At 37.5% G+C, this 26,158-nt stretch overlaps 1 protein-coding gene across 1 annotated transcript in view; it reads left to right on the forward strand.

Annotated features, from left to right (window-relative positions):
- The window catches only part of ME1 (malic enzyme 1), a 173,240-nt gene that overhangs the window by 112,584 nt on the left and 34,498 nt on the right, over window positions 1-26,158 (forward strand). Inside the window, exon 7 of the mRNA XM_068678068.1 lies at window positions 25,778-25,887. Within this exon, the coding sequence (XP_068534169.1) occupies window positions 25,778-25,887 (110 nt within the window). The remainder of the gene's footprint in view (window positions 1-25,777; window positions 25,888-26,158) is intronic.

Below are 26,158 nucleotides of genomic sequence, written 5' to 3' on the forward strand. Positions count from 1 at the left end.
GTCCCCAGAATCAGATAAGAGTTAACTGGTAGGTTATCTTTATATAACTGGGGGTGTACCTGAGAGAAAAAAAGGAAAATGTTTTGAAAAACGTACTAGGGTTTCTATAATTCAGATTTTTTTTTCTTCTAGTCCCTTACTCATTTAGATTTTTCTAAGGTTTGAATAATTAGGGGTGAGAATTTCTACTGCTGTCCCTGCATTGGCTCATGCAGAAGGAAATTCTTTACAATTTTATCTCCGGCACAGCGTTACTTTGATACTTCTCCTTCTAAAAATGGGATTTAGCTTAGTACAAAACCAGAAAGTTATCTGTTTCAAACATTACACTTTGGAAACTGCAAGAGAAGTATCACTTAATTGGCTAACTTTATTTCAGAATTTGGTGGATTTTAACATCAAAGTTAATTCATCTAGTTGCTGCTTTATATCAAGCCTAAATGGCTACTGGAAGGAGAGTGCTGGCAGGGTTAGATGAAAATGAACTATGCAGATTTTAATAAAAAATGGAGTTAAACGTAAATACACTACTAGAACTAGCTAAGCCTTTTTTCCAGAAAATACTCTTCTTAAAAATATCTACTTAAATGATAATATAAATTTTATTATAATTGCTTTTTAATTAATTTGTACTATTAAAAGTCAATTACTTCTTTTTGTTTCTCTTTATTTTAAAGACCTTAATGTCAGAGACACTTGGCATCACTGCTCCTGCTCAGGATAGACCTCTGGTCCAGAAAACACGCCCAGGAGTTATTTTGCCTTTTAAAAACATATGAATAGGAGCCTGCTTATTAGTGCCTGTTAGTTAAACTGAAAGGTTGTAATGACAGTTGTTAATATCAGGAGAGTCTACAAATCTGAAAGCATATTAAGAAAAAATCAGGAAAAATACTCTTTTAATAAGAGATCAACTGCTACATATAATCAAACTTCTATTAACTTCAGGTTCTGTACAAGTTTTGAGTGTGTTTAGCCAGCATATTTTTTCCTACTTGTCATCTGGGTTTATAGTTCTGTACTTAAGGACAGACAACATTTGTGGTGCGAGTCTGTGAAATCCTACAATTCTCACAGTAATCTCATATCTCACACATTTTACCAAACTATGAAACTATCCTAGTTTAGCAATATTTTTAAGTCCAGTTGTTTACATATATTTTTGTCATGCAACATTAAAATTGTTTTTTGTTGTCGTTGTTTGTTTGTTTGTTTTTTAGCTTATTTTAATAGAAACCCCATCTTGTTAGAGGTTTTGCATTTGTCTGCCATGCAGTCAACTAAAGACCTATGGAGTCCATTTTTGTGGCTGGAAATAATAGTCCAGACATTTAGAGATCTTTTTACAGTATTGAATTTTTATTAAAAAGGCTTTGATTAATCTTCTCTTCTGAAAAATTGATTATGATCTGAGCATATGTTTGACTTCTGGAAAACTACATATCTTCAGCTGTCTGACTGCAGTCACTCCACAGGATTATACTAAAAAAAAAAAAGCTAATTAAATCATTGATCCTTCACATTTATACCATCCGATTTAAGAATGTCACAGCAGCTACAAAGAAGTGTTCTATTAAATTTGTTAATGATTCTAAAATTGTTTAAACAAAAACGATTTTTCAACGTAAGCCAGACTACACAGTGTTAGGGTTTGTTTTCTTTTCTTTGCCAGAAAAGTACAGAAGCTGTAAATTATATATGGAAAATATTTTTAAAGAACAGCATTTTCAGGATAAGAGAACTGAGTGCAGCTGGTTTGGTATATTTTCCAAATCAGATTTCAAAATGGGAACCAGCTGCTCACATGTTGCTCTTAGCTAAAATGCCAGCATAGGCTGATTGTCATAAGATGGCCATTTAAAAAATGATATACTTGGGGAATAATGGATGTGATCCCGATGTCGGATTCAGCTGCCAAGTACTATCACAGTAACTGCACCACCTTCAAATGCTGTCAGCCCCTATCCTAAAGACATCTGAGTGACTTGTTTGCAAAAAATCCAAAATAAAATTAAAGGGGGAATCATAGAGTAGACCATTCACTGTGCATTTTCAATAAGCTTCCACCTGAATTAATCAACCTGCAGCTGTGCTGTTTGATCGCACCTGCGATTACCACCGTGTGAGCAGACAGCTCCTGTTTGCCCATCTCTGAAAACAAGAACTTGCATCACTTTGATTTTGTCCTAGACGCCTTCAAAAGAAGCAGCTTCAAAAGAAGCTATAGACAGGTACGATGTGGTGCAGGAATGAAAACTGAGGTGGAATGTGGTAAGAGGTGGGAGATGTGATTTTGTTGTTATTTTTAATTCATGTAGGGTATGTGCTAAATAAGGCTTGCCTTTATAGCTAGTGTGATGATAAATTAAGAAATCTAGACAGGACTGTTCAAAGAAGCTAAACATACAGATACAGGGAGCAGTTATACTTCTGATTTAAACAATTGAGGCTAAGCTTGCTAGGTCAGAATGCCATTTCCATTCTTAGTAAGTATTACAAATAGTGTTTGATACTTTTTCCCATAATTTTAAACACAAACTTCAATAAATTAAGAAATTTTAAAAGGTAAATTTAATCAACAACAAGTTCTACTGTGGTATTGTTTACTTGTTTTATTTGCAAAAGATCTGTTGAACGTTATGGAGACAGGTGAAATTTTGTACGTGAACAAGAGCAATATTGCAGCAGATAAAAAAGTGATTTGCTTAAAATCACTTTGACTTTACTCTCACTTCATAATAAAAAAATCTTGTCATGCTTTCTTTAAAGTCATTCCCTGTACGCTCTCATTGAACTCAAGGCATCATATGCAAATATTCAGTGCTGCTATGAAGTGTGGTGTCCCAAAAGTAGTGTTGTAGAGCTCATTCTAATTCTCGGAGCTTTTATTGTATTACGAAATATCAGAAGAGCAGAGTTTGCAATAGCAGCTATTGGTGTAAAAGCATGTTACAGAGAAAACGTGAGAGTTGCAGACAAGAAAATGGCTGTTCCGTAGGACTCAAGTTTTTGCACAATATGCTTTTGTTTCATAATTCGGTGTTAAAACGTTTTTTTCTAGCCTATATTTGGAAGAAGGGGATCAGATTGTTGAGAATGAGGAGTTAATATGCGCTGAAGAAGTAGGAAAGGTTTCTGGGACTGTAGTGTTTTCTCAGTTGAGACTTGTTGGCAGCAGGTTTAGCTTAAAGAGCAGAGGCAATGTCAAATAACCACTTCACAGAACACAGGACAACATGAATTCTTGACAAAGAACAAAGTCTTGGCTCCAAAGGAAACCACTGTGCTGGTTTCAGCTTCAGTAACTACTGTGACACTGCACAGTATAAAAGTTTTTGAATGTCATCATTTTTTTTGTCATCTTTCCTTCTTTCTCAGTTAGAAATCTTACTGTGATTGGTAAAGAAGAGAAAGTCCAACTAAGGGACTCTTTTTGGCTGATAAACATAGTGATACATCTCTTGGGGGTTGGGATTTCAAGAAATGTGCTGTGACTTAGCATTTCTATCATTGAAGCTGTTGCTTGCATGTAGGTGTTTTAATGGGATTTCAGGTTTGTAATTTAACTGAGCTGATCTACACCAAGATGATAACAGATTCATAGAATTTAGAACGATGGCCCGGTTCTATAGACTTAAACTTAAAAACAAGCAATAATTAAACTAGATAGGCTTGAGGTGTTTTTTTAACTTTATCCGGCAGTATGGTAAGCCTTTGGGCTTTATTAGTATAAACTTCCATTTAATTTCTTCTCTTGAGTTACAGAAGTGACTTTGGAGCTGCTTAATCTACTCTTAATTCTAAGCGAAATACCCAAGGCTGACTTCTGATTATTCCCAAAGAAACAAGTGCTTATTGTAGGAGACTTCAAACTGTACTCTTGTGTCCAATTTTAGAAGTCATGTGAATGTATAGTTGTTTTTAACATAGGCACAAAGAAGGTGAATTATCAGTGTTTTTACAAAAATTTGAAAATACCTCTGTTGCAGAAGAATGTCTGAAAAATGGAAAGCAATTCCATTTTTTTTTGTAATTATTTTCATCCAAAATTGTCATTCTCTTGATTTTAGTGTTTCGCGTAGTACGTTGTTGCAAAAATAATAGGAACTTTGTTTTCATTAAAAAGTTGGGAGACCTAGGAGGCAGAACAGGTTCTAGCATGCTACTCGCTTGTCAGATACGTGGCAAACAGTAAATAGCTGTACACTAACTTTGCAATTCTGAACATGCTGACACCAGAATAGAGCTGGCACAGATTGCTTTTGTCATAGTGAAATGTCACTCAGATCACAGCAGCCATAAGCTTAACCACCATCCATGCCAGGGACACTCTTCATTTGCAGTGGCTGGCTCTTGGATTCAGACTGTGCCTGTGGTTGGAGGCTGTGTTTAAGGATCATCGCATCTTCAGCAACCTGTGTTCCTTCATTTACAATAAACTTGGTTTCTTTTTTTTGCTCATCTAGCTATTAGGTAGCTAAGTCAGTCCAGTACTTTTCTGCTGAGAAGTGTCACTTCGAGGCCTTAATGCAGCACGACTTATATCCTCAAAACAAGGATGTAACAGTGAAGGAGCTGGTCCCCTGTTGGGCAAACCCCCATGTTTCCTTTTTCTGTGCTTTGCTCTGCTACATGCTGTGTGAGAGGACAACCAGTGGCTTATATTTCTGTCGGCTATTAAACAATAGCTGAGTTTCCTGACTGCACGGAGCACTGAACTGCGGCCCCACTAAGTGACTGCAACTTCTATCACAGCAGTGCTTGGGATTAAAAATAATGAAGGCCTCCAAAAAAAAAAAAAAAGTTAAATTGCCAGATTTGGTCGATTAGTGCATGCCTGATCCAGCAACTGGTGTCAGAATGACCAATTGCAAATTTTTTTCCCTTTAACGAGGTATAGGCCTTAGCTAAGTTTTAAATGTCATGGCGCAATTATTTGTGGTCTGCTGAAGTTTTTCCTTGCTGGAGGGGTAAAAGCTGTTAAAGACAATAACCTTGTCTGCTCTGATGTGGCTTGGCCATTCGTTGCTTAACACAGCAGCATCCCACCTCACCAGCCCATGAGCACGGGAACCATCACACTGTCTATGCCGCAGACCAGCTACAGCAGCTCGCTAGCATGAGGCTACGTGCTAGCAGTCTGAGCAGTGCTCAAGTTTTATGTCATCGTGGGAATGAGACCTAAATGTTCTGAAACACTCGTTTCCTTGCACTAACTCATTGACTCACTCATTCCACAGTTTTCTCCATTATATTTCTGGTTTTGCTTACCTCCTGTAGTTACCGCCTTCTTGTGGTATCTCATCCTGGTGCCTTTTCTTGTCCCTGGACTTTTGTAAGTTCCATCTCTGCCTCTTCCTTTGCTGTCCACTTTTCTCTGGAGAGATGTGTTTAGTCCTACTCCTACCTGTGCTCCTACCCATTATTGTATCTACCTAAAATTATCTCTAATTCTTATGTCATAACTGTTCCCTCTTCTATATGCTTCTGGTTTGTTGATTCATGATTCTGTTTTTCCAGAAGCATTGGTTTTGCTATTTAATCACTTCACGATCTCCATGACTTCTGCTGCCTCTGTCATGCTCTTGCTGGCTGAAACCATAGCACCAAAGTGCTTCCTGGCATGTCCCACAGCCGGGGCTCCTTGGCTGGCTCTGTTGGAGCAGAGCACAGGTCCCACCCTCCCCAGGCCTAGGTTTCCAGAAGAAATTAAGGCTAAGGGAGCAGAGAGCACACATTAAGATCACATCCTACCATGACCTACAGGCAATGAAATCACAGTAAATATATTTAGGGACAAGAGCTGTGGTGTACATTGCAGCACAGGTTTGCCTTGTGGCATTAACTAGCAGTAAAATCTCTAATGATCTTTCTTTAGAAGAATTTTAAGGCTTTCGTTTGAACTGTTATCTTTTTTTTTTTTATTAGTTATAATTAATTGACTTTTTTGCACCTGTGGTGGTCTTCCTCTATTACGGCTCTGTCATTTGACATCTCTTGCTCTTTCAGTGTCTGCCTTAGGGGTACAACTGTCTCCTGTCTCTACAAACATCTTCAAAACTTTGTTTTCACTGCCTGCAGCTTTCCTTTGTACATGGAGGCTTCCCTCCCATGCTAACTTTCAAGCTTCTTGCAATTTAATTTTCACAAACCGAGTAGAGACCAAAATGTTGTCATCCCTGTTTCACAGGTGGAGAAGTAAATGCCCTAAGAGCCGTCAGGTTTCCTGTGGTACTAAGGAAGTTATGAAATTCAATTTCAGAGCCTAAGGCTGTAGGCTGCAGCTCTGTCAGTAGACCAAAGAGGGTTCACGATGACAGCCTTCCTTTTCAGTCACGAGCTATTACTCTTTGTCCAATCTAGTATCTCTGTGGGTATCCAGGAAGTATTGACCAGGATGCAACATAGCTACCTTTTCATTTCTTCCACTAGTCCTGCTACTTCTAGAAAGCTATTTTGACTGGCATCTCTGACTGTGTCCCCTTCTCTTTCCATGTAAACATAACCTGTCATCCTGTATTTCTCAGGTACCAGACCCCTTAGGCACTCTCTATTTACCTGACCTAGTAACTTTGTTGTAGTGCAAACCCCTGTGCCTCCAGCTGATGGCATGATGTGTCACCTTTACAGCTAAAGACATTTACACTTCTTTTACTTGCATTTTTCATATGCAGAAATTCAACAGTTGTCTTATTGCCATTCGAGTTTTTTTGAAACCTCTCCTCTAATATAAAGCCTAAAAAAAAACATCTCTTCATAAAGGATAATCATAGAATCAGAAAATGGCTTGGGTTGGAAAGGACCTCAAAGATTATCTAGTTCCAACCCCCCTGCCACGGGCAGGGACATCTCCCACTAGATCAGGTTGCCCAGGGCCTCATCTAACCTGGCCTTGAACACCTCCAGGGGTAAGGCATCTACAAACTCTCTGGGCAACCTGTTCCCATGCCAAAAACAGATAAGCAGTTTTTTATTTATCATCTGTTTATTATCATAAACAGATAATAAACAATAACTGCTGCTTTTTAACTTCTTTACTACTTACTTGCTATCACAGTTCACACTAAAAATAAGAAAGGAATGTCACACGTACGTGAATTGTGTTCATTCTTACTCAAACTAATTGTGTTTATTCCAGTCTCAGGAAGGGCACCAGGTAGTTTCATTTCTGTAGACCCTTAGCCCGTGAAGGCAGAGATTCTGTCTTCTGCCACCATCCAGCCTGATGGGGCATCAGTCCTTTGGTAAGCCCATGGAGTATAAATATCTAAATAGTTTTTATAATTGTTTTTATAGGTTGCTGATCATCTCAAATTTTTCTTCCTAAGCTTTGTCCCAAAAGGGATGTAAGTGAAGAGTTCGGTAACCTTGCTAAGTAATAAGGACTCAGCAAGATATTATCTTTATAGTCTTATTTTAGAGTGATTAATATGTTGTATGTAAGAAAGAGGAGACAGAGTTTCTTCCCTCAAACATCTGTTTATGATTTAAACTCTACAAAATATCCAAAAAAAGATTGTGTGGTGAACACTGACTTAGGACTTTCGCCACGTATCCTACTGTCCCAAGGACTGCTCCTACATTACTATTAATTTTGCTGGTATAATTCCAAATCTGTCATACTTACTTTAAAATTGTAGTTTCATATTCTATTACTAAACAAAAAAATAAAAAGTGAAAACCTGGTGAGCGTTTGTGTAGTTGATTTATAATATTACTTGAAATTATGGCCGAAAGTACATGCTCGTTATCAGCAAGGTATGCTGTAAATAGACGTGAATGTATTTGATAAAGTGTCTTTTTTGTGTTTTTGCATGTGTAGCTGTTCCTGTCCAGGGGTAGATCTCACTTGTTCCATGCATCAAACATTTTGTCTTTATACCTGGGTTGCAGCCACCTTTTTCACAGCTTGTTATGTCTCTCCCAGTGCTCTGGTCAAGTAATGGCATCCAAAGCTGGTGTTGTATTTAAAGTGATCCAGCTGAACATTACATTTGTGGAGGTTTATTCCAGCTCTAACATGCTTCATGCTCTTTCCGAGCTGTTGCCTTGGCCCAGATAGGAACACATTAGGTGATCTTTCTCTTTGTTGAGAGAAGTACATACTTCCCAATTTGTATGGCGTGATATGGTGTTGTTCTCAATGTTCATGTAAATGTAAATTCTATAGTTTATAATGTTGCAGTTTGAAAAAATTGTACTTTATTGTATGCAGGTTTTTCAGACATCAGGTATTGATCCAGATAGTGCTGGTTAGGGTATAGTCTGTATCTTTATGACAGCAAGTTGTCAGTACTGTATTGATGTTCAAATCTGAGCAAACACAGCAAGAATCTCAGGAAAAATATGACTCCAGCATCTAAAAAGCATTTTAATCTATTGAGAGAATCTTTGAAGTACTTTGAAACTAAAAAAAGGTCAGCAGAGATCTTCTTGGACTAGAGACAAAAGCTGAGAGCTAGTGAGGTGACTTTAATACTACAGTGAAAGCCACCACAGTGTCCCTTTTCCAGAGGAGTTTCCTTGGAGCTCAGGTCATGACATTCATGTCTGATTTAAGAATTCTTCTAGGATTTTTGCTGGAAACTCAAGCCAAACTTTGAAAATGTTTAGCTGCCAAGTGCTGCACTTAAGAGCCCAGCTCTGGGCACGTTGAGGTAGTGCATGTTAGTTTTCACAGTGCTTCTCTGCTGATGCTTGGAGGATGAGAAACAACATCTGGACGTCAACAAATGGACTTCCAGAGCTGTTATTTGTAGGGTTTCTTTGTGTGGAGATCATTAGTCTTTATGTTCTGCAGTAGCTCCTGTCTGCTAGCCATTGTCCACTGGCTTGGAGTGCACAAGCTGGGTTCTCTTCCCTGTGTTTGAACGGGGTAACCATTTGCACAGCACTGCGCACATGCCTAAGCTTCTCTTCCCAGAACCCCATGGACCCTTCAGACAGTCCTTTCTTAATCTTGTGAATTCTCGTCCCAGAACTGATGCAATATTTATGAATTTGCAAAATCTTAATGCTTTTTTTCTTTTTTAATAGCTTGAACAAAGGGAGAGAAGCTGAAAGTATTTTGGATGCATCTATACTCTAAGCCTTTGGAAATGGGTGGAGATGATTATTTAGCTGAATCTTGTCAAGATTTGAAGCACTAGCTGTCTACATTGAATGCCAGGAAAAGTAGACATTTTAAAAGATACATGTGTGTATATTATATATGTATACATTTATAAAACAATAATAGTTCCAGAAGTATAAAATTGGCTGTTGTCCTAGTTTTTTAGTTAAAAATAATAGTACTGGAGATATTGAATGGAATCTCATGCCATTAAAACTGTTTTACCAGATCATTGCTAGATGCTTTTCTTATTTAGTAGACTTCAAGCATTTCCAAGAGCTCATTATTCCCATCTCTAGGGAAGAGACTTTGCAGACAGCTACAGTTATTGTACATCTTTCCTGGCCTTCTTTGGGGAAGCTGGGGGAGAGCAGCAGTGAAATGGGTATATGTTTCCTGACCAAAAATCCATCCTAGTGTCAGTGTCTTTTGAGCATTTGGATGAGAAACTGAATGAATTCATCAAAACCTGATTACAGTAGCTAATGGCTTAGTCCATATGATCTAGCTTCCTAAATCGTATAGGAGAGAGATGTAGGATGAGGGGAGACTTGCTTGTGTTAGTGGTGTCAAACTGTGAGAAGTTTACAGAGCTAATCTCAGTTAACCATCTGATCCTAATTTTCAGTGAAGTTAAGTTTATTGTTGCCTGACAGAGCTCTGAGACAAATTAAAACAAAAACGAATTGGCTGTGTTTCTGGTAAGAGGAAATTTTCCTAAATTCTGGAGGATTTTCCTTCATAACTTTGAAGGAAGGAGGATATTCAATAGCAATGTAAGCTACTACTGAGAGCAGTGATTGTGCTCTCACTAATAGGCTAGGGGCACATGGCAGCTTTTCCAAAGCTGCTGAAAACTACTTCTTGCAATTTGACCTTTTCATTAAATAAACTGCATAAATCATATCTTTTGCCAATTGTTAAAGCTCACAAAAACAAATAGTGAGAGTGCATGATACCCTAATAGCAAAGAAGATGGACAGTCTGGCATTCCCATTTGCTCCTTTATGAGCTTCCCTTTTCATCTGTTGAAATGAATGTTGTCATTGTAAGCAAATATTCAGCTTCAAAGCATAATGCGTGTTCTCTCTTGTGCCATTCTTATTCTTTATTTAGCCTCTCCTTTTGTAGCTTTTTGGAAGCAACAGTCTCTTCATTATTTTTTCTATTGCTTGAGCATGAATGAATACGATACATGGTTTTGAAATAGTTGTTTATTGACAATTAGAAGAGGCATTTGCTATTTACTTTTTTTTTTTATTTTAATATACAGAGGATCTTGTCAGTATGTGTAAATCTCGTGGTATTATCACTCTGACCCTTTTTTATGTTTTTAGCTACTAAAGCCTACCAAGTAATAAAAATGCTAATCAAGCCAACTTTTAGATCAGACTTTAACTCAGAAAGATAAGGAATTTGGAGACTTAGTGGCCATGCAGAAATATAGATGTCAGTCTTGTGAAATGAAAAAATAAATCGGTAAGTGAGCTTTTTTGATAGTACATGCTGGTCTGTGTGAAAGGAACAGCATTTGATAGCATAATTCTGATGATATGTATGTTACAGATCATATGCATCCATTGAACTGCAACCAGAGAGTGAGGGCTGGATTTTAGGGCCACCTCAGAAGACACAGTGAATGTTTAAAGTGAACCTTTAGATATCTGTCTGATACTCTGTAAGCTGGAGGCTTTATTCATTTTGTTATACCTCACATTTCTTCATGAAATTTCTTCCCATGTAAAATTTCTTCCCAGAATGGTAACACGCATACATATATTTACTTCTTAATGACTAGAAGAAAAATTACTGTAGCATCTTCCATCTACTTCCTCCTTGCATTTACGCAAAAATATGTATTTTGAGAGTTATCAAAGATGTAGGAGGGTGTGCAGGTTCACTGGCTTACAGGCTCTCATTAGGCTCACAGTGCTTATGTGGGGTGTTCTGAGCTCAGGGTTATCCCAACATGCAGTAGGTTGATAGCCTTGAAAAAAAATCGTGCATGTTAGGTGTGTGACAGGCAGGTGCATGTATGTTCTTCAAAGCCTGTATGCTACAGTCATATCCAAGGATTCCAATATATATGTATCATTAGTTTCTAAATAGCTTGGGGAAAAAAAAAATCAGAGAAAAAAATGCATCTTGTTGATGTGAAGCCTCTAAAATCTAAATTAACATGCAGTACTTACTTCACTCTATACCAGAAACTGGGAGACCACTTGGTACATGTCTGAGGTTCCCTGATGAAGACTTAAAAACACTGTGGAAAGGATAGTGTTAGGCTTAGCAGAGGGTTATAAACAGATCTGAGGAGTGTGCGCAACCACTTCCTTTTCTCACCTAGACCCCAGTTATAAGAGCTGTAATTTCATGCATTACTCTTTTGAGATCCTTGGTATAATCCCCAGGATCTTGAATATTTGAATAGACTACGAGGAGGAACCATCTAAAACACCTAACCACCTGTTTAATATGTTAAAATGGAGTAGGAACACTTCTGGGACCTTAATTTAGTCTCCAATTAACCTTTTTTCCAGTCATGGTTAATAACTATTCAAATGTAAGTTTACCAGTGAGACTGTTTGGACTGAAAAGTTTGAGCTTGCTTCAAAGGCTATTTTTCAAAAACCTAAATTCATGATGATAAAAGACAACCATAGCCACTAGCCCAGGCTGCAGTAATATGTCCGGTGTAGGTCAGCTGAAAGTGTTGCCAGTTTTTCAATGTAAAATGCAATGTACATACTTTCACTTTCTCTCTAGGGATTTCAGAGAGCTCCTGTTTCTGCAATGAAAGCAAGAGAGGCCATTATTTCTTTATGATGACTTCTGGAAAAAACATTATTCTTATAAATATACCATTTTATTGAGCTTGAGTATTCCACTTTTATGGCAAAGTTTATAAACATTCCTCTAACTTTTCCCAAGTATAAATCCAATTAGGGATGATTTTTAACTTAATATATGAAGACTTGACTTCATTTAAATATTAATAGTGGTTGCAACTTTTGTAGTATCAAAGAGCCACAAAAAGGGTTTTTTCTAGTTTTTGAAGGTTACTTCGTGTGAAATGTTGAATATTGTGATGCATATAAATAGTTGTATTAAAGTTGTAGAAAAATAAGTTGAGCTGGTCGTAATAAGATGGGAGTTTAGGTTAAATTCTGATGAATATTTTCAAAACAGTGAATTACTTAAGCACTTCAGAAAAGTATTCTCGTTGTTTTCCCTTACTTTTGCATGTGCAATACTGAATCTCTTCAGTAAAAAGTTTTATTTAGTTGATAGACGTGTCATAAATCTGATTTTCCATGGTCTAGCAGTATTTTTTTCATGAATCTCTCTTTCCTGGTCCAGAAGAACTGGAGACTTGTCTATCATAGGTAAAATTGGACAGCAGCCAAGCAGTTGCAACCCAGTTTTGTAATGATGGTGTGATTGCTCAGAACACCACATATGCCAGTGGAGCCGCAAAACACTTAATATATAGGGTAAAGTGTTCAGGTTTTAGACCAGTTACAAGTCAGGGAGAATTTTTCTTAGAGGCAACTACACAGAGCCCACGGAACCATTCTGAACTTCTGTTAATTTCAGTCATCTTCCACAAGATCCTGACACTTTAGCTTCCTGGTGCCAACTGCTGCAGTTTAAATGTAAATTTATTAACTTGCATTGCTATTTCACGTAAAGAGCTTATTGGAAAAGCTTTTTATTAATACAGAATGGTAATCTTCTGACCCAAAAGTAAGTGGAGCATTTATTTTTCTTGAGAATCTCTGATCCTCTTACATTAAAGCATGGTTTGGAAGCTGTTACCTATGTTATTACTGCTCTGTGTAACTGCCCAAGGAAGGGCAGGTCACCATGCCCAGGAGCCAAAGAACTGGGCTGAACACACACATACACGTGTTTATATAATATTTTCTCATTTGGGGTAGCTTCTGTGTGATGTGTACAGGTCATTACCTAATTCTGTTGTTTAATTTCTGCTGACCCATCAGTTGCTTTGCTAGCATAGTTTTGGAAAAATAAATTGCACAAACCATGCAAACAAATCAAACTCAGCTTCTGTAAGGGAAGTAATTGTGCTCTCCATCTCACCAGGATGTGTGAGGTGACTAATGTCTTTCCCTGGACATGACTCTCCTCTATGCTTATCCTTTATTAAGAAAGATTTCAATGCATTTCAGTCTTGTGTAATCTCCTCCTTGGATTACAGTAATTTCTGGCCTTCTTGGTGCACACCTGGTTTCCTTCCAGGCCATACAAATGCTGCTGCCAATCTTGTCTTCCTCTCCTTCACTTCATTCACACTTATTCTCTATTCAGGTCTCCTCGCTGGCTGTGCATTGCTTTACTACACCAAAATAGTTTTTGTTCTTTCATGGTTCTGCTCAGCTTTATGTCCACCTCTATCTAATCTCTGCTGTAGTTACTCAGCTCTGCTACTCACCACGTCGTATTTTTTTTTCTTCTCAAGAGAATGTTGTTAATCTTCAGTGAGGAGTGCCTTCCCATCTTCTGCAACACATTTTTTTTTCACTTTTTTTCAATTTTCAGGTGTCTATTCAAAACCCACCTTGTGTACGTCCTTTCAACCATTCCACAGTGCACTGTGTGTGTACATATAATTAAATTGTATTTTTTTGGAAATGAGTGTGAGATTTGTAGCATATTATTTAAGCATTGTGCTGACCATTTGTACTGCAAGTTTATAAAGGCAGAAAATGTTTTTGTAAGCTAGTCTGACCTCTTGCATAAAATTGGTGCTTTTGGTTACAGTCCATTGGTTTTGATGTTAAATTCTTTAATTATAGACATCAGATATGGTCAAAGAATTATAGGATTGGTTGTACTATACCAAATTTAAAGGTAAGATTAGTCCATCCGTATTTGATATTCCCTCTATCTGCGGTCACTTTGGCTGTGACATTTGTGGAACAACGCTATATGCTGTTGCCTATAGATTTCTTTAAAATATAACTTTCCATGGTCAAGTTCTTCAGTTTTGGAACTTGCTTTATAAATTTACATTTGGCCAGGTTGAATTAAGTATATTTACATCTTTACTCAGGCTCAGCAACCTATTTCTTATTTCATGACAATCCCATTTTTGTCATGTGTAAACTTTCATAATAATAATTTATTTTTTCCCAACTCACTACTGTTGTTAAAATACTTAATAACTTTGTGTCTAAGCATGAATTCTTGTAGGCCACACCAGAGGAATAAATTATGCTTGCTTTTTGATTCTTCCATCCCATTTCCTTTCCATTAGTTGCCTTTGTACCCATCCTCCCATGATATTTATATTGTATGTAATGGAGAGTAGACAGTCATATAGCTTAGTTATCTGAATGACCTTACAAGCATAAATAAAGTGGAATGGAAAAACAAACAAACGCTTAGGCTTAAGGTATATTGAAGAAAAACATCCTAGAGCCCGTGTAGATGGTGTTCTTGCAAGGGAGTCAAAAGAGCAACTGGAAGTTTGGTGACCTTTCTTTCTATACCTGACACGATATTTAGACAACAGAAGAGCTGTGGAACAGTGATCTGGTGGTTTCCAGAGTAACTCCATCCATTAAGACAGTGAGGTTGACTTCAGGCAATTGGAGATGTCAAGGTTATTTCTTCATATGTAAAAAAATCTCAGAGCAGGGTGATGGCAGAAACTGTATCATCATAGCATGATTATAAAGAATCTGTCACAGAGAATAAGTTCAGATTTTGTCTGGGCAAACTTCTTTTCCTAATGCAGTGCTAAGCATAAAACCCATAAGTGATCTTGATTCCAACTTAGTGGATGTGCTGTGCTTCTTCTTCTCCTTTGAGTCAGTAGAACTGAAGAGAGTTGCTTGCAATTGGGCATCTTCTCTCCATCTCTAGAATAAGAAAATGTCTAAGGTTCAGTGCTCTTGAGGACACAGAACATACTGACTTTCTCAGAAGAAAAGTCAGAAAGCCTCGAATCCCATGATTCCTGGCTCTAGTCTTTGAGACTGCATCTGGCCTGCATACTGGGGAAATTGGTAAGCCACAGACACAGCGATTTTGCCAGTTTCCTGAGATGTGGCTCTTCAGTGTCAGCTCTAAGCCCGGGTGACTTTAAGCTGAGATTCCTCTTCCTTGTAAGCCCCTGAGAGGGTAGTTTACTAAGCAGTCTTCCTATACATTGACTGTGGAAGGAAGCTACATGGATGTCACAAGAGAGCATGTATATATATTTCTGTCCAAAATGCAGAAGTCCGTATAACCACTATTAGCATTTAAAGATACTGCTGTATTTCTCTCCTTGTGGATAGTACCCTGGATTGCAAAGGCATTCAATCCACAGTTCCTAAGACTGTGGTGTACACCCAAAGCATAAGATGCAATTCTGTCCCTCTCTTCAATAGAAGAGAGATTTCTTTTCAGCTCCTATCTTCTACTTCTATCTTCTATCTTCTATCTTCTACTGAAATGCCACTTAGATCTCAACGCATGCATTTGCCTATCTAGTGAAATTATTTCATATGACAGAGCCTCTTTTCATGAGTCTGCAGTATTGGCTTTGACTGATGGGATTCCAAATTAAATTTGAGCTTTTCTACTTCCCTGATTTTGAAATGGACGCATGCTAAAACAGTTTCTTGGTTAAATTATCATTGCTATAATATATTGGCTACCAGTGGCTGGTGGGATGTAGTACAGAATTCGCCAGTTGCTGTAGCACTCAAAAATCCCATCTCTTTTTCCTAGATGCTTGGAATAAATTTGTTATACGCTTCCCTCCCCTTCAAAAATATGCTTGAGGAAAATAGAGATTGACTTAAGAAATATACCATGTTATTCAGCTAGGGACATGGAATACTTTTCACATTGGTAGATGATGATCAGTTGATCTTATTATGAGATATTTTGGAAAGAATCGCTGATGTGTCCAAGGTGGACTGCAAGTTCTCATGTTTTTAGTTATAGAAACCTGAAGTTAAAATCAGTAATTGTAAAACCTACAAAAACCTACAAAAACCTACAAAAACAGTTGCAACCTACTTTCCTCGTCTCAGGGGAGTTAGAGGAGAGAATTAAAGAACCGGTTTCTTTACCATCAAGTACCACGAGAGTATGCAGTCCCAAAACACTTCTTAAATATCCTTCCTAAAGTCCCAGGATTTTGTCTGATCCTGGCAGTTCTCCATTGAAGCTGATCTTGGAATAAAGGTAATAAAGTTGAATCTATTCTACATCATAGAATAATAGCTCCATTATGAAGTTCTGGGGTTTCCTGTTTGAGGTATTGAGATTACAGTGGAAAGCCAGCGCAGCTTGTGGAGTTCATTATAAAACAACTGGAGGACAACGGTGGAAGAATTAAGTCTGTTCTTAAGGTCCAACCCTGTGACACATCAGATACCTCTGACTTGAGGCATCTTTGAGATTTAAAAGTGCTCAACAGTTCAGTGTGGCAGTGAGGTCCTAATTCAAACAGGATGAAAGCTGAAGCTATGTAATAATTCCTGCTTTTGTATATGCAGAAGAAACCCGTTCTCCCTTTTAATTAGAAATGCCAAGTGAAATCTAGGCATAATGGACTTACTGATATTGTGTATGATAAAGAATTTTCTTCATAACTGTAGTGTGGATCACCTAAATTTAATCTAAAGATGTTAGTGTAAATGCAAATGCTTAGGACGGTGAAAAGAAAAGTGAAATTCTATCCTATCTTCATTTTTACTAGGTTTCAATACATTATTTGTCACACTGCAAATATTTGCATTGCCTCATAGAAGAAATTGGTCTTTGTATTTTGTCAAATAATGAATGCCCTACTCATTACAGAGTTAGTTAGATTTTATCATCCATTTTCTGAGACCACACCTGGAGTACTGTGTCCAGTTCTGGGCTCCCCAGTTCAAGACAGACATGGACAGAGTGGATAGAGTCCAGCAAAGATGATGAAGGGACTGGAGCATCTCTGCTGTCAGGAGAGGCTGAGGGAGCTGGGGCTGCTCAGCCTGGAGCAGAGGAGGCTTAGGGGAATCTTACCAATGTCTGTAAATACCTGGAGGGAGGGTGTGATTTTTTTTCAAGTGTAATTTGTGTTGCAGGTAGATAGGACACTTTGCTTTAAAAACTCTGTCAAGGATTTGGGGAGCATGTGGTTTGTTTCATAAATGTTCAGACAGTACACAGATTGCGGAGTGTATTTAATCTTCTGGAAACACATTAAGAATTCCTATCATCAACCTTTTAGACGTATCTGAAAGGCCATTGCTTTTTGCATTTTAACAGTCAAGGTGAAAGCTGCTAGTAATGGAAGTGACTTCCATCTGCTCATTATACCTTAAGTAGCAGCTGAAAAGAACAGATGTACTGCCCCAGGCTTTGTACTAATTTTGCTATCCGGTTACATCTTTTATGTTAGAGAAAATAATTATAAACTCATACAAATATAATCAAATATGTAAATAAATGCAGATATCTTGTTTTAACCTCCTAAAGCTACTTAGCAATCTTTAGGATCTGACAGAAGATACGATGTCATTTCCAAAAGGCATTGCATTTGCTCTAAATCACTCAGGTCTGATTTGGTAAGGCATCAAAGCATTAAGTTAAAGCAAAGGAATGATCCAAGCTGGAATCCTTATGTGTTTAAGAATCTTAATAAATTAGTCTTTATTGAAAAATTACTTTTAAATACTACTAGATACAGACACAAAAATACAGTAAAAAAAAAAAAAAAAAAAGAAATATTCTGATGTAAAATTATCAGCCAAGAATCCCTTTTTATTTTTGTTGTTTATAGTCCAAACTCTCTCCCCCTTTTTTGGAAAGTGGAGAAAATGAGGATCTGGGCAGTGAACATTTGAAGGTTTATTCTCAAGAGAAGAGAATAAAAAACTTTTATAAGCAAATCTAGTTTTTATGCACTACGTTGCAAAATTCCATCTTAAAACACACACAGTGAATGCAAATTTAATTTGTGCAAATGAATGGGAACCTCTGCCTTTTCCAAGTGCAGCTGTCAATTTAATACAGCAATCTGAGGACTTGCCCAGAGAAACATTTCGTCTCCAGATTTAGGAATCTGGACTTCTCAGAATATATGGTTCTCCTAATCACAGTAATTGTTAATTGTAATATATATATATAATACCACATTTTTCATCCTGGGAGATCTATGTAGGGCTTCCCTGTGACATTCCTATGTTATTGTTGACCACCATTCAAGAGCGGCTGTACTTTTTTTTTGGTATTTTTGGCCAAAATTTAGAACATTAAAAATCTTTTATTTGCAAAGTGTGTTGGCTTGCACTTGTGCAGGGAAAAGCCTAGAACTGAGACTTTCTGATTCTTTTCTTGGTAAACTAAAATTTCTTGATAATCTGAGCAAGTCAGTAGTTATCACTGAATTTTTAAGAATTGTTTAAAGATCACAGTCATGAAGTGAGCAGCAAACACACCCATTTGAAATCAGATGCAAATGGTTGAAGCTGGACAGGGTTCCTTATCGTACAGCGTAATGGATTTCATATGCTCTTTTTTTGATAACAGATCCTTCTTGGTTTAGTGTAAAGCCATTTAATTAAGACTACTCATTATATTTTGAAAGCTTGAAGGGCTTAGTGAGGACCACTCTGTATTTTGAGACAGCAAGTTGTGACTTGCACCTTTAGCTACAGCTGAGGATTCAGGAGGGATAAAGCTACTCACTCGTTCCAGATGAGATGGATTTTTCTCTTGGTTCTCTGTTTTTCTGATTTAGTCTGCCCAGAAACTTGACCAATCCAATTGTTCAGTACCCTTCCCTCTCTCTGCCAAGGTGGGACAGTGCCAAGTCTCTAAAGAAGAACTGAAGAAACTGAAGAAAAAATAAAACAAAATCTCAGATCATCTGTCTCAAATCTACACTCATCTCTTTTAAGTAAATATAAAACTGAAGGTAATTTGAGCTTGATGGTTGGTCTAAGTCACAGTCAAAGCAGCTAGAGCAGTATCACTGAAAGAAGTAGAATAGCTAGGAGACGTAGAATTACATTTTCAGGCTCAAAGAGTTTTACTTTTGACTTAGGTGGGCTCAGTATCAGGTGACAAGTGAACCAATGCAAATTCTTGAGAAAACATCACTGTAGTTGACTGTGATTCCTTCAAGTCCATAAGGAATGTTGGTATTTTTTTATTATTTGTTTAAGGAGAAAAACTGTCAGCATTTATAATACAGTTTTTGTTTGTTTGTTTTCCCTCTGATTTAACACAAGCGTTAGCCATGCCTGCAGACTTCTGCATTTGTGGAAGTTTCTCTGTGGTATGTTTTTTCATGGTAATGATCTAGTCTGTTAGTGCTGGTTTATGTATGTCAAGAAGAGGGTGTAAGAGTTTGGCTCATGTAATGAAATTTCAGAAGTGTAAATTACTTGTATAACAAGCGTCAGACTGTCTCTTTACTGTGTCATGCAGACACCCTCCTCCTGCTGAAGGGACCTGAATAATTTTCACAGCAGAGAGGAGGCAGATTGATGAAGTCTGCCCATATGAAATGACTTCGACAACACTTAGTACATGGTTATGTGGGAGACGGAGCTATTTTCACATTACAAAATCTCTAAACAAGTTGGTAGCACTCACTCAGTCTCATACCTGCTTCTCACAAGCCCCGGGATGTATATGTCCAGGTGGGCTTGCCAGGATTGCTCCTGTGCATTACTAAAGGCAAAAGGGCCTTGGCTGTCAAATCTGCAGTGGGTTCCTTGTGGCTGAAGATGACAAACTTGATTCAGTACAGGTCATCTATACCTTTAGAGTCCAACAGCTATACGAGTGTCATTCTGTGTGCCATAGGGTTTTGCTTATTTCAGTCTCCAGAAATATTAGATGAATTTGCTGCCCTCACTTTTTGTCTCACACTTTGTGTCCTCACTTTGAAATATTAATATTTTTGCTACAAGAAGAAATAAAACATATTTACAACAATCTTATATTATTTATTTCATAGACTTTATATTTTACAGCCCTGAAACATCTGATAGCTAATTCAATGAGCAATTGAAGTAGAGGAAACCTACCTCAGGTTCTCTAGTGACCATTAATATTATTCCTTTAATAACACTTAATACACGCACACACACAAATAGGATATCTTTATAAGTGTTTTCAATGTAATGTTTCAGTAGGATGGACTCCTAAGTCTTCAATTTAAAGAGCAATTAGTAGACTCTTCAAAAATTAGTTAAATTTGGAGAAGTGCTAGCATGGATGCAGGATGAAATGAAGTAAAAAACCCAGGAAGGGAAGAGAAGGTACCCGGGTTGGAAGAGCTGTTGGGCAGGAAAGTGGGAAGGCATCCCTTCCTGAAAGCCTTGGGACAAGAAGGAGACCGTAGCAGTGTCATGCTTTAAATCTGTTTTGAGCAGTGGGATATATGGAAACTAACAAGCTTAAAGCACTTGGAGGAATGAGCTGGTTTCCACATTGTCCTGGTGCACTATAAATGGTTCTGGCTGGCAGAGGGGCTGAGTGACGCACAAGGAAAGGGAGAGAATGCCAACATTGCTATCATTTTGGTTTTGCTCCTTCTTAGGAGTGGGTGTCGGCAACCACTTCTGATGGATTTTAAGGCTTTTCCAGTTCCAGACCCACATGAACAAAGAAAATAGTCAAATAGGATTCTGAAAGCTCTAAAAGCCTGAAAAGCAACCACTTGTTCCTTTAGGAAACTTTCCAAAACAATGCCTGGCAGTAAGAACAAATGATCCAAATATATTTCCAGAAAAATTTCTTCACTGTAGAAGTTAGCATGGATTTTACTGATCATATGTTTTGAATTCAAAATGATGCCCGAACTTTTATAGCTCCCTTTGGATTCTTGAGGGTTTTCCTTGTTTGAGGCTCTTAAGAGCGTAGGGTTGCCAAAATGCTAGCATGATGTGTTTAGTGGAGTTAAGGAGCTGGGGACATTATTCTCCAGACTGTTACATAAAAATATAATCCATAGAAATAGTTTGAAAAGTTAACATCATTGTCACAGACAATTCAATAAAAATTTATAAATAAAATTGCACAAACTAAGGTAAGGCTGTTACCCAACATAGGTTGTTAATAGGGAGTGGTATTAGTGTTTTCCATCAGCCACACATTATTCTAGTGGGTTGGTTCTTTTTCACCCATTGTCCAGTGTTTGCCTCCAGTGCTCAATGACAAACCTAAAGTTGCATGTTAAATTGCATGTGTTTTCTGTCCTGAAAGAGGAAAGATGGCTTTGAATTTCTGCCCAGCTGCATTGGGATTCAGACTGCCTGTGTGACTTCAAGCAGGAAACTAAGATCTGAGTACACAAAAAGATGCGGGTGACAAAACAGGATTTACAAGGGAGAATGCCGGTCTGGATTATCGCCTTCTAGGGATGATTTATATGTGTTTAATCAGCTACTACAGTGACACATCCCAAGCAGGCGGAAGAGAGGAATTCACAGCTACAAACCACTTGCGGCAGGAATCCAGCAGTCCTAGCCAGACTGCTGAGGCCAGGCGATTGCTATCAGAGAAGTGTTTTCTTGCAGAGCAAGAAAATAGTTAAGAATTTTGTAAGACAATTATTCTGGTTGTACTGAGGAAGAATATCTTCCTGATATTTATTTCCTGGGTGTTGGTAGCCGGGGCCTAGGCCCGTCATTTCTTCAAGTGTTCTGGTTAAGGTGGTTGATGACCAGTGGGTAGGTTCTCTTTGTATCACCTTTCAGTATGAACCTGCACAGCAGTTATCTGGCTCTCCATTTCCCCAATGCCTGCTATCTGTTCCTGGGTCAGGTGTAGTGGTAGCTGCAGAAACGTCTTTGTTTTGGGCAAGCGATGAGGTGAGATATGTTAAATGTGACTCATGCTTGTAGTATTATAACCACATACAATGTTTGCTTGCTTCCATGGCTGGTTTTGGGGACACATTCAAAATAAAAGGGTATTAGGTTACATTTTAAATTGTGTCTTAAAATAACAAATAGGAAGATGAAATCCTCCTAAGGAATGTGATGATCAAGTTTGTCTACTTAGATAGTCAGTACATGGGTTAACACCTTTATTTCACACTATGGCAATATGGAGTCCACTACTTTTAAAATACAGAGAAGTATCTCTTAGAGTTTTTTCTATCATGACAGTTTCTTATTTGAAGGTCTTTGCCTCCTAAGCTTCTTGTCCTGTTTAGAGCTGCTGGCACTCAGCTCCAGGCCTTTTCTCTTTAGCATATCCCATGTAAGGTCAACCACAACCATTTAATGGTGTGGTGTTTTTGTTTGTTCGTTTATTTTTTTGTTTTAAATCTGATTATTTTGTTTGTAGCAGACCTCAGTTACTTCCTTCTGGACCTACCTGAGTCACTGTACATTATCTGAGGAAACTCAGTGAGGTCAATCTGTGCCATATCTGTATAAAGCGTCAATGAACAGATATTAAGATTGTCGTGTTTTAGGAAGTTGCACGCTTTGTTTTTTCTTTTCGTAATGTTTGAAAGATGATATGAATTACGGCACTGTAGTGGCCCACAGTTTCTGGAACGTCTGTGGTTTGGAAGGCACAACAGGATTTGATGACTTAACATGGGCAAGCCATGAAGCGTTTGGTTCCCTTCTCATCCAGCAGTAATTTGTCTACCATACCCACCTATGAAGAGGTACATCTCCAGACTGAAAATCTGTGGTGAAAGTATAGCATCATGTAGGAAGAAAAAAAAAAAAAGAGAGAGAGAGAAAATTAAAAAAAAAAAAAAGAATTGTTCTGTTTTTGTGAGGGTTGATTCAAACAGTTTGCATTTATAGTGGAGAAATCACAAGCTAACACCATCCATCCTTCAGAATGGTATGGGAGCTGCAGAGGGACACGGAAAGGGAAGTGGAACTGAGCTGTTGCTCGCAAACATCATTTTAGATTTTGGCTCATCTTCTGCTGTAAGTGATTGTGATAGTAACGTGGAAGTCAGAGAAGAACTGATCTAGAAATTGGTGGCAGTTTTGGTGTGGTCACTGCTTCCAGAACAAAGTGTGGCACCTTTATGGCCAGTTCATTGTTGCAAGGGGATTTTCTGGAACGCCGGGGATTTACTGTTCCATATTACATGGTAGCGTGCCCAGTATAGAGTGAGAGCTTTCTACAGGGACTCTAATTTAATATAATTCACGGGGAGTTATGATATGTGTCTAGAAAATAGAGAAAAATCAAATGCAGATGAGAAAATGGAATGTTATATATGGTAAAATAAAGAAACAGACGTTGGCTTAATGACATCAGCAAAAAGACTTTCAACCAAGTTCCAGGGCTTGAGAGTGTTAATCTCATTAGTTTCAAATTATTACCCAACTGTCAGCTCCTGGACCCTTATGGAATCACAGAAATTCCTGTCAGATACTGAGTAGGGCTAGAAACTTTAATTAGTTATTGAAAAGTAGCTGCAGTTTCTTTTCTTATATGAACTCAGTGGTGAGATCTACTATACTCAAGTACTGACTTGCCAAATTCCCTTTCAAATGGTTGCCTGTCATTTTGCTGCTGAAGAAGTCCAGCTTTTTCCGTAAAACCTGAAGATGTATTTATCTTCAGCAGGGATTGCAGTTCCTGCCAGTGGAATCCCAGTAGTTCTGGCTAATTGTAATGTGGCTGCAAATATGTGATTTCCATGGAAATTAAATTAGTCACAGGATTTTATTTTATTTTTTGCTTTTTCTATATTGATGGCTTTGCTTAACATGGCTGCCAAACATATGTATAGTTTTTCTTTAAACTCGATTACCATTGGAGTAGAGTATTTATAGTGAACTGCTCGTATACGGATGTATTGCTTTTCTGGATGAAGCAGGAAATGCTTGAGATCTTGCCTGGTTAGTCTCTAATAACAATTTCATAACAAAATTATGAACCATAACTCACAACAATTGTTCTAGTAATAATTTCATAGCAAAACCTTGTTTCGATACTTTTTAAAAGTTTTAATCAAATGGTCCCTTAGTCTGTGCAAATTGCCATTAGGTTTACCAATGTTTAAAACACTTTTTAAGAACTTTTGTGTAATATTATTCCAGGGTGGGATACAGTTTATATGATATTTCCAGAGCCAAACTTGTACAGGCAGTTCTAGTACTGACCCTAAATCTTAAAATATTCAAGTTGTACTTTTGTTTTTTCTTTTCACATGTGACATTCAGTATTTGAGGGCATTTGTTTTGGTTTGTTTGTTTGTTTTCCTGTTGCTAATATACTGTGAGCTTGAATTTACTCAAGTCTAAGGACTGAAGGATGCATAATAATAATACTAAATTAATGTAACTTCCATTTTACAAGTAACCTTACCAGCAAACCAGGGCAATCTTTCGTTTATTAGACACTGGCATATGAGTATAGGAGGTATTAGGGAGTCTAATACCCAGAATTAAAACAATAAAACTGCTGTATTCCTAGACGATTTTAGGTATATCCAAGGTGCCTAATGCCTGCTGAAGTCAAAGTAGGCACCTAAGTATACTAGAAAAATCCTGCTGATGGCTCCCTGGTGATACAGCTTTTGCATGCAGTAGACGCAAGGCAGCAAGGTTTCACAGTCTTGCAAATGCTTATCTGCAGTTGCTGTGGACCGTACTTTGGGAGAATGTACATTAAGCTGTGGAGACTAGGGAGTCAAGTAATCTCTTTAAAAACTCTTTGTTTGACTCTGCAGTCAGTAGTGGTGCCTGTAAAGAAGTCAAATTGTTTCCAAGAAATGTAATAATTGGCATTAACTTTGAGACTGTTACCACAAGGTTCATCAAAAGGTACTTACACATGCAGTTGAACTGTCTTACATAATTTAGCTAATATGACTAAGTAGTTCATCTGATGCAATCGCATACTATATTTTCAAAATACAGTTATATGCACATAGCATACGTGTATACTGAAGGTTTCAAATTGCTATAGGAAATGCCAGTTTTAATTCTTTCGTTGGCTAAAAGCATGAGGAAACATTGAAATGCACGATAACTTTGATCAGAGCATACTATTTAAGAACATTTAGTATTCATGTCAGACAATCAGTTCTGACAACCCAGTCAAACAGTAGATGCAGCATTTAGATAACCTCATTTCTGTGTATACACAAAGTTTTAGCGTATATTAACCAAGTGTAACTCATTTGAAACTTACAGCTATTGCTTTCCTTCCTTAACATGTTCTCACATGTTTATCATTTGTCTGGATTAACTGTGTTTCTGCTAAATGTTTCTTTTATTATAAGAATAGTCAAGCATGGTCTTGTGAGTGATGTGCTGCTGACCTGCATAATAACATTAAAATATAATCCATGTTCTTTGGATTTATTCTTACTTCTTTATTACCTTCCCTATGGGGCCTTTTTTTTTCTTCTCATTAGCTGATCACTCAATGAAGGGTTTTGCTGAGATATTCATAAATGTAGAACATTTTCCCCTAATCTTTTAATCTTAACTTAGAAGTGAGTAAAGTATATTAGTACTCTAATTATGCCTTCTAGATGATTTATGAGTATAAAGATACATAATATCACAGAAGAGTATCAGTAGATATCATATTATGTCATTATCCTATTACACTTGCATTTAAAATCTGATTGCAAATGTTAATAGCTTTATAATATACAATTATGTATTGTTCTTAACTTAAAGGACTTTTTTTTGGTCTTTCTAGGTATGGCATGAACTGCCTCATTCAATTTGAGGATTTTGCTAATGCCAATGCATTCCGCCTCCTGCATAAGTACCGTAACAAGTATTGCACTTTCAATGATGACATTCAAGGTAATAAACTCTCTCTCTTCTGTTTTGATGTTTTTAAGTCAGAAAAATAGATTTTAGGATTTTACTTCAGGATGTCCATTATGGTGTCATGTTTTGCCTTTGGTTTCCTCAAGCATGGTTTTATGATGAGCTGTCTTTGCTCTTAACCTCTCCCCTCATTTACTTCCCCTCTCATGCTTTATTTAGATGTTCACTCTTTTTTTTTTTTTTTTTTTAATAGTTCAGTGTGTGAATATATTTCTCGTATAAATTATTAACTTCAGATCTTTGG

The sequence above is a fragment of the Anas acuta genome, chromosome 3, assembly GCF_963932015.1.
Source record: "Anas acuta chromosome 3, bAnaAcu1.1, whole genome shotgun sequence".
Classification (NCBI taxonomy): Eukaryota; Metazoa; Chordata; class Aves; order Anseriformes; family Anatidae; genus Anas; species Anas acuta.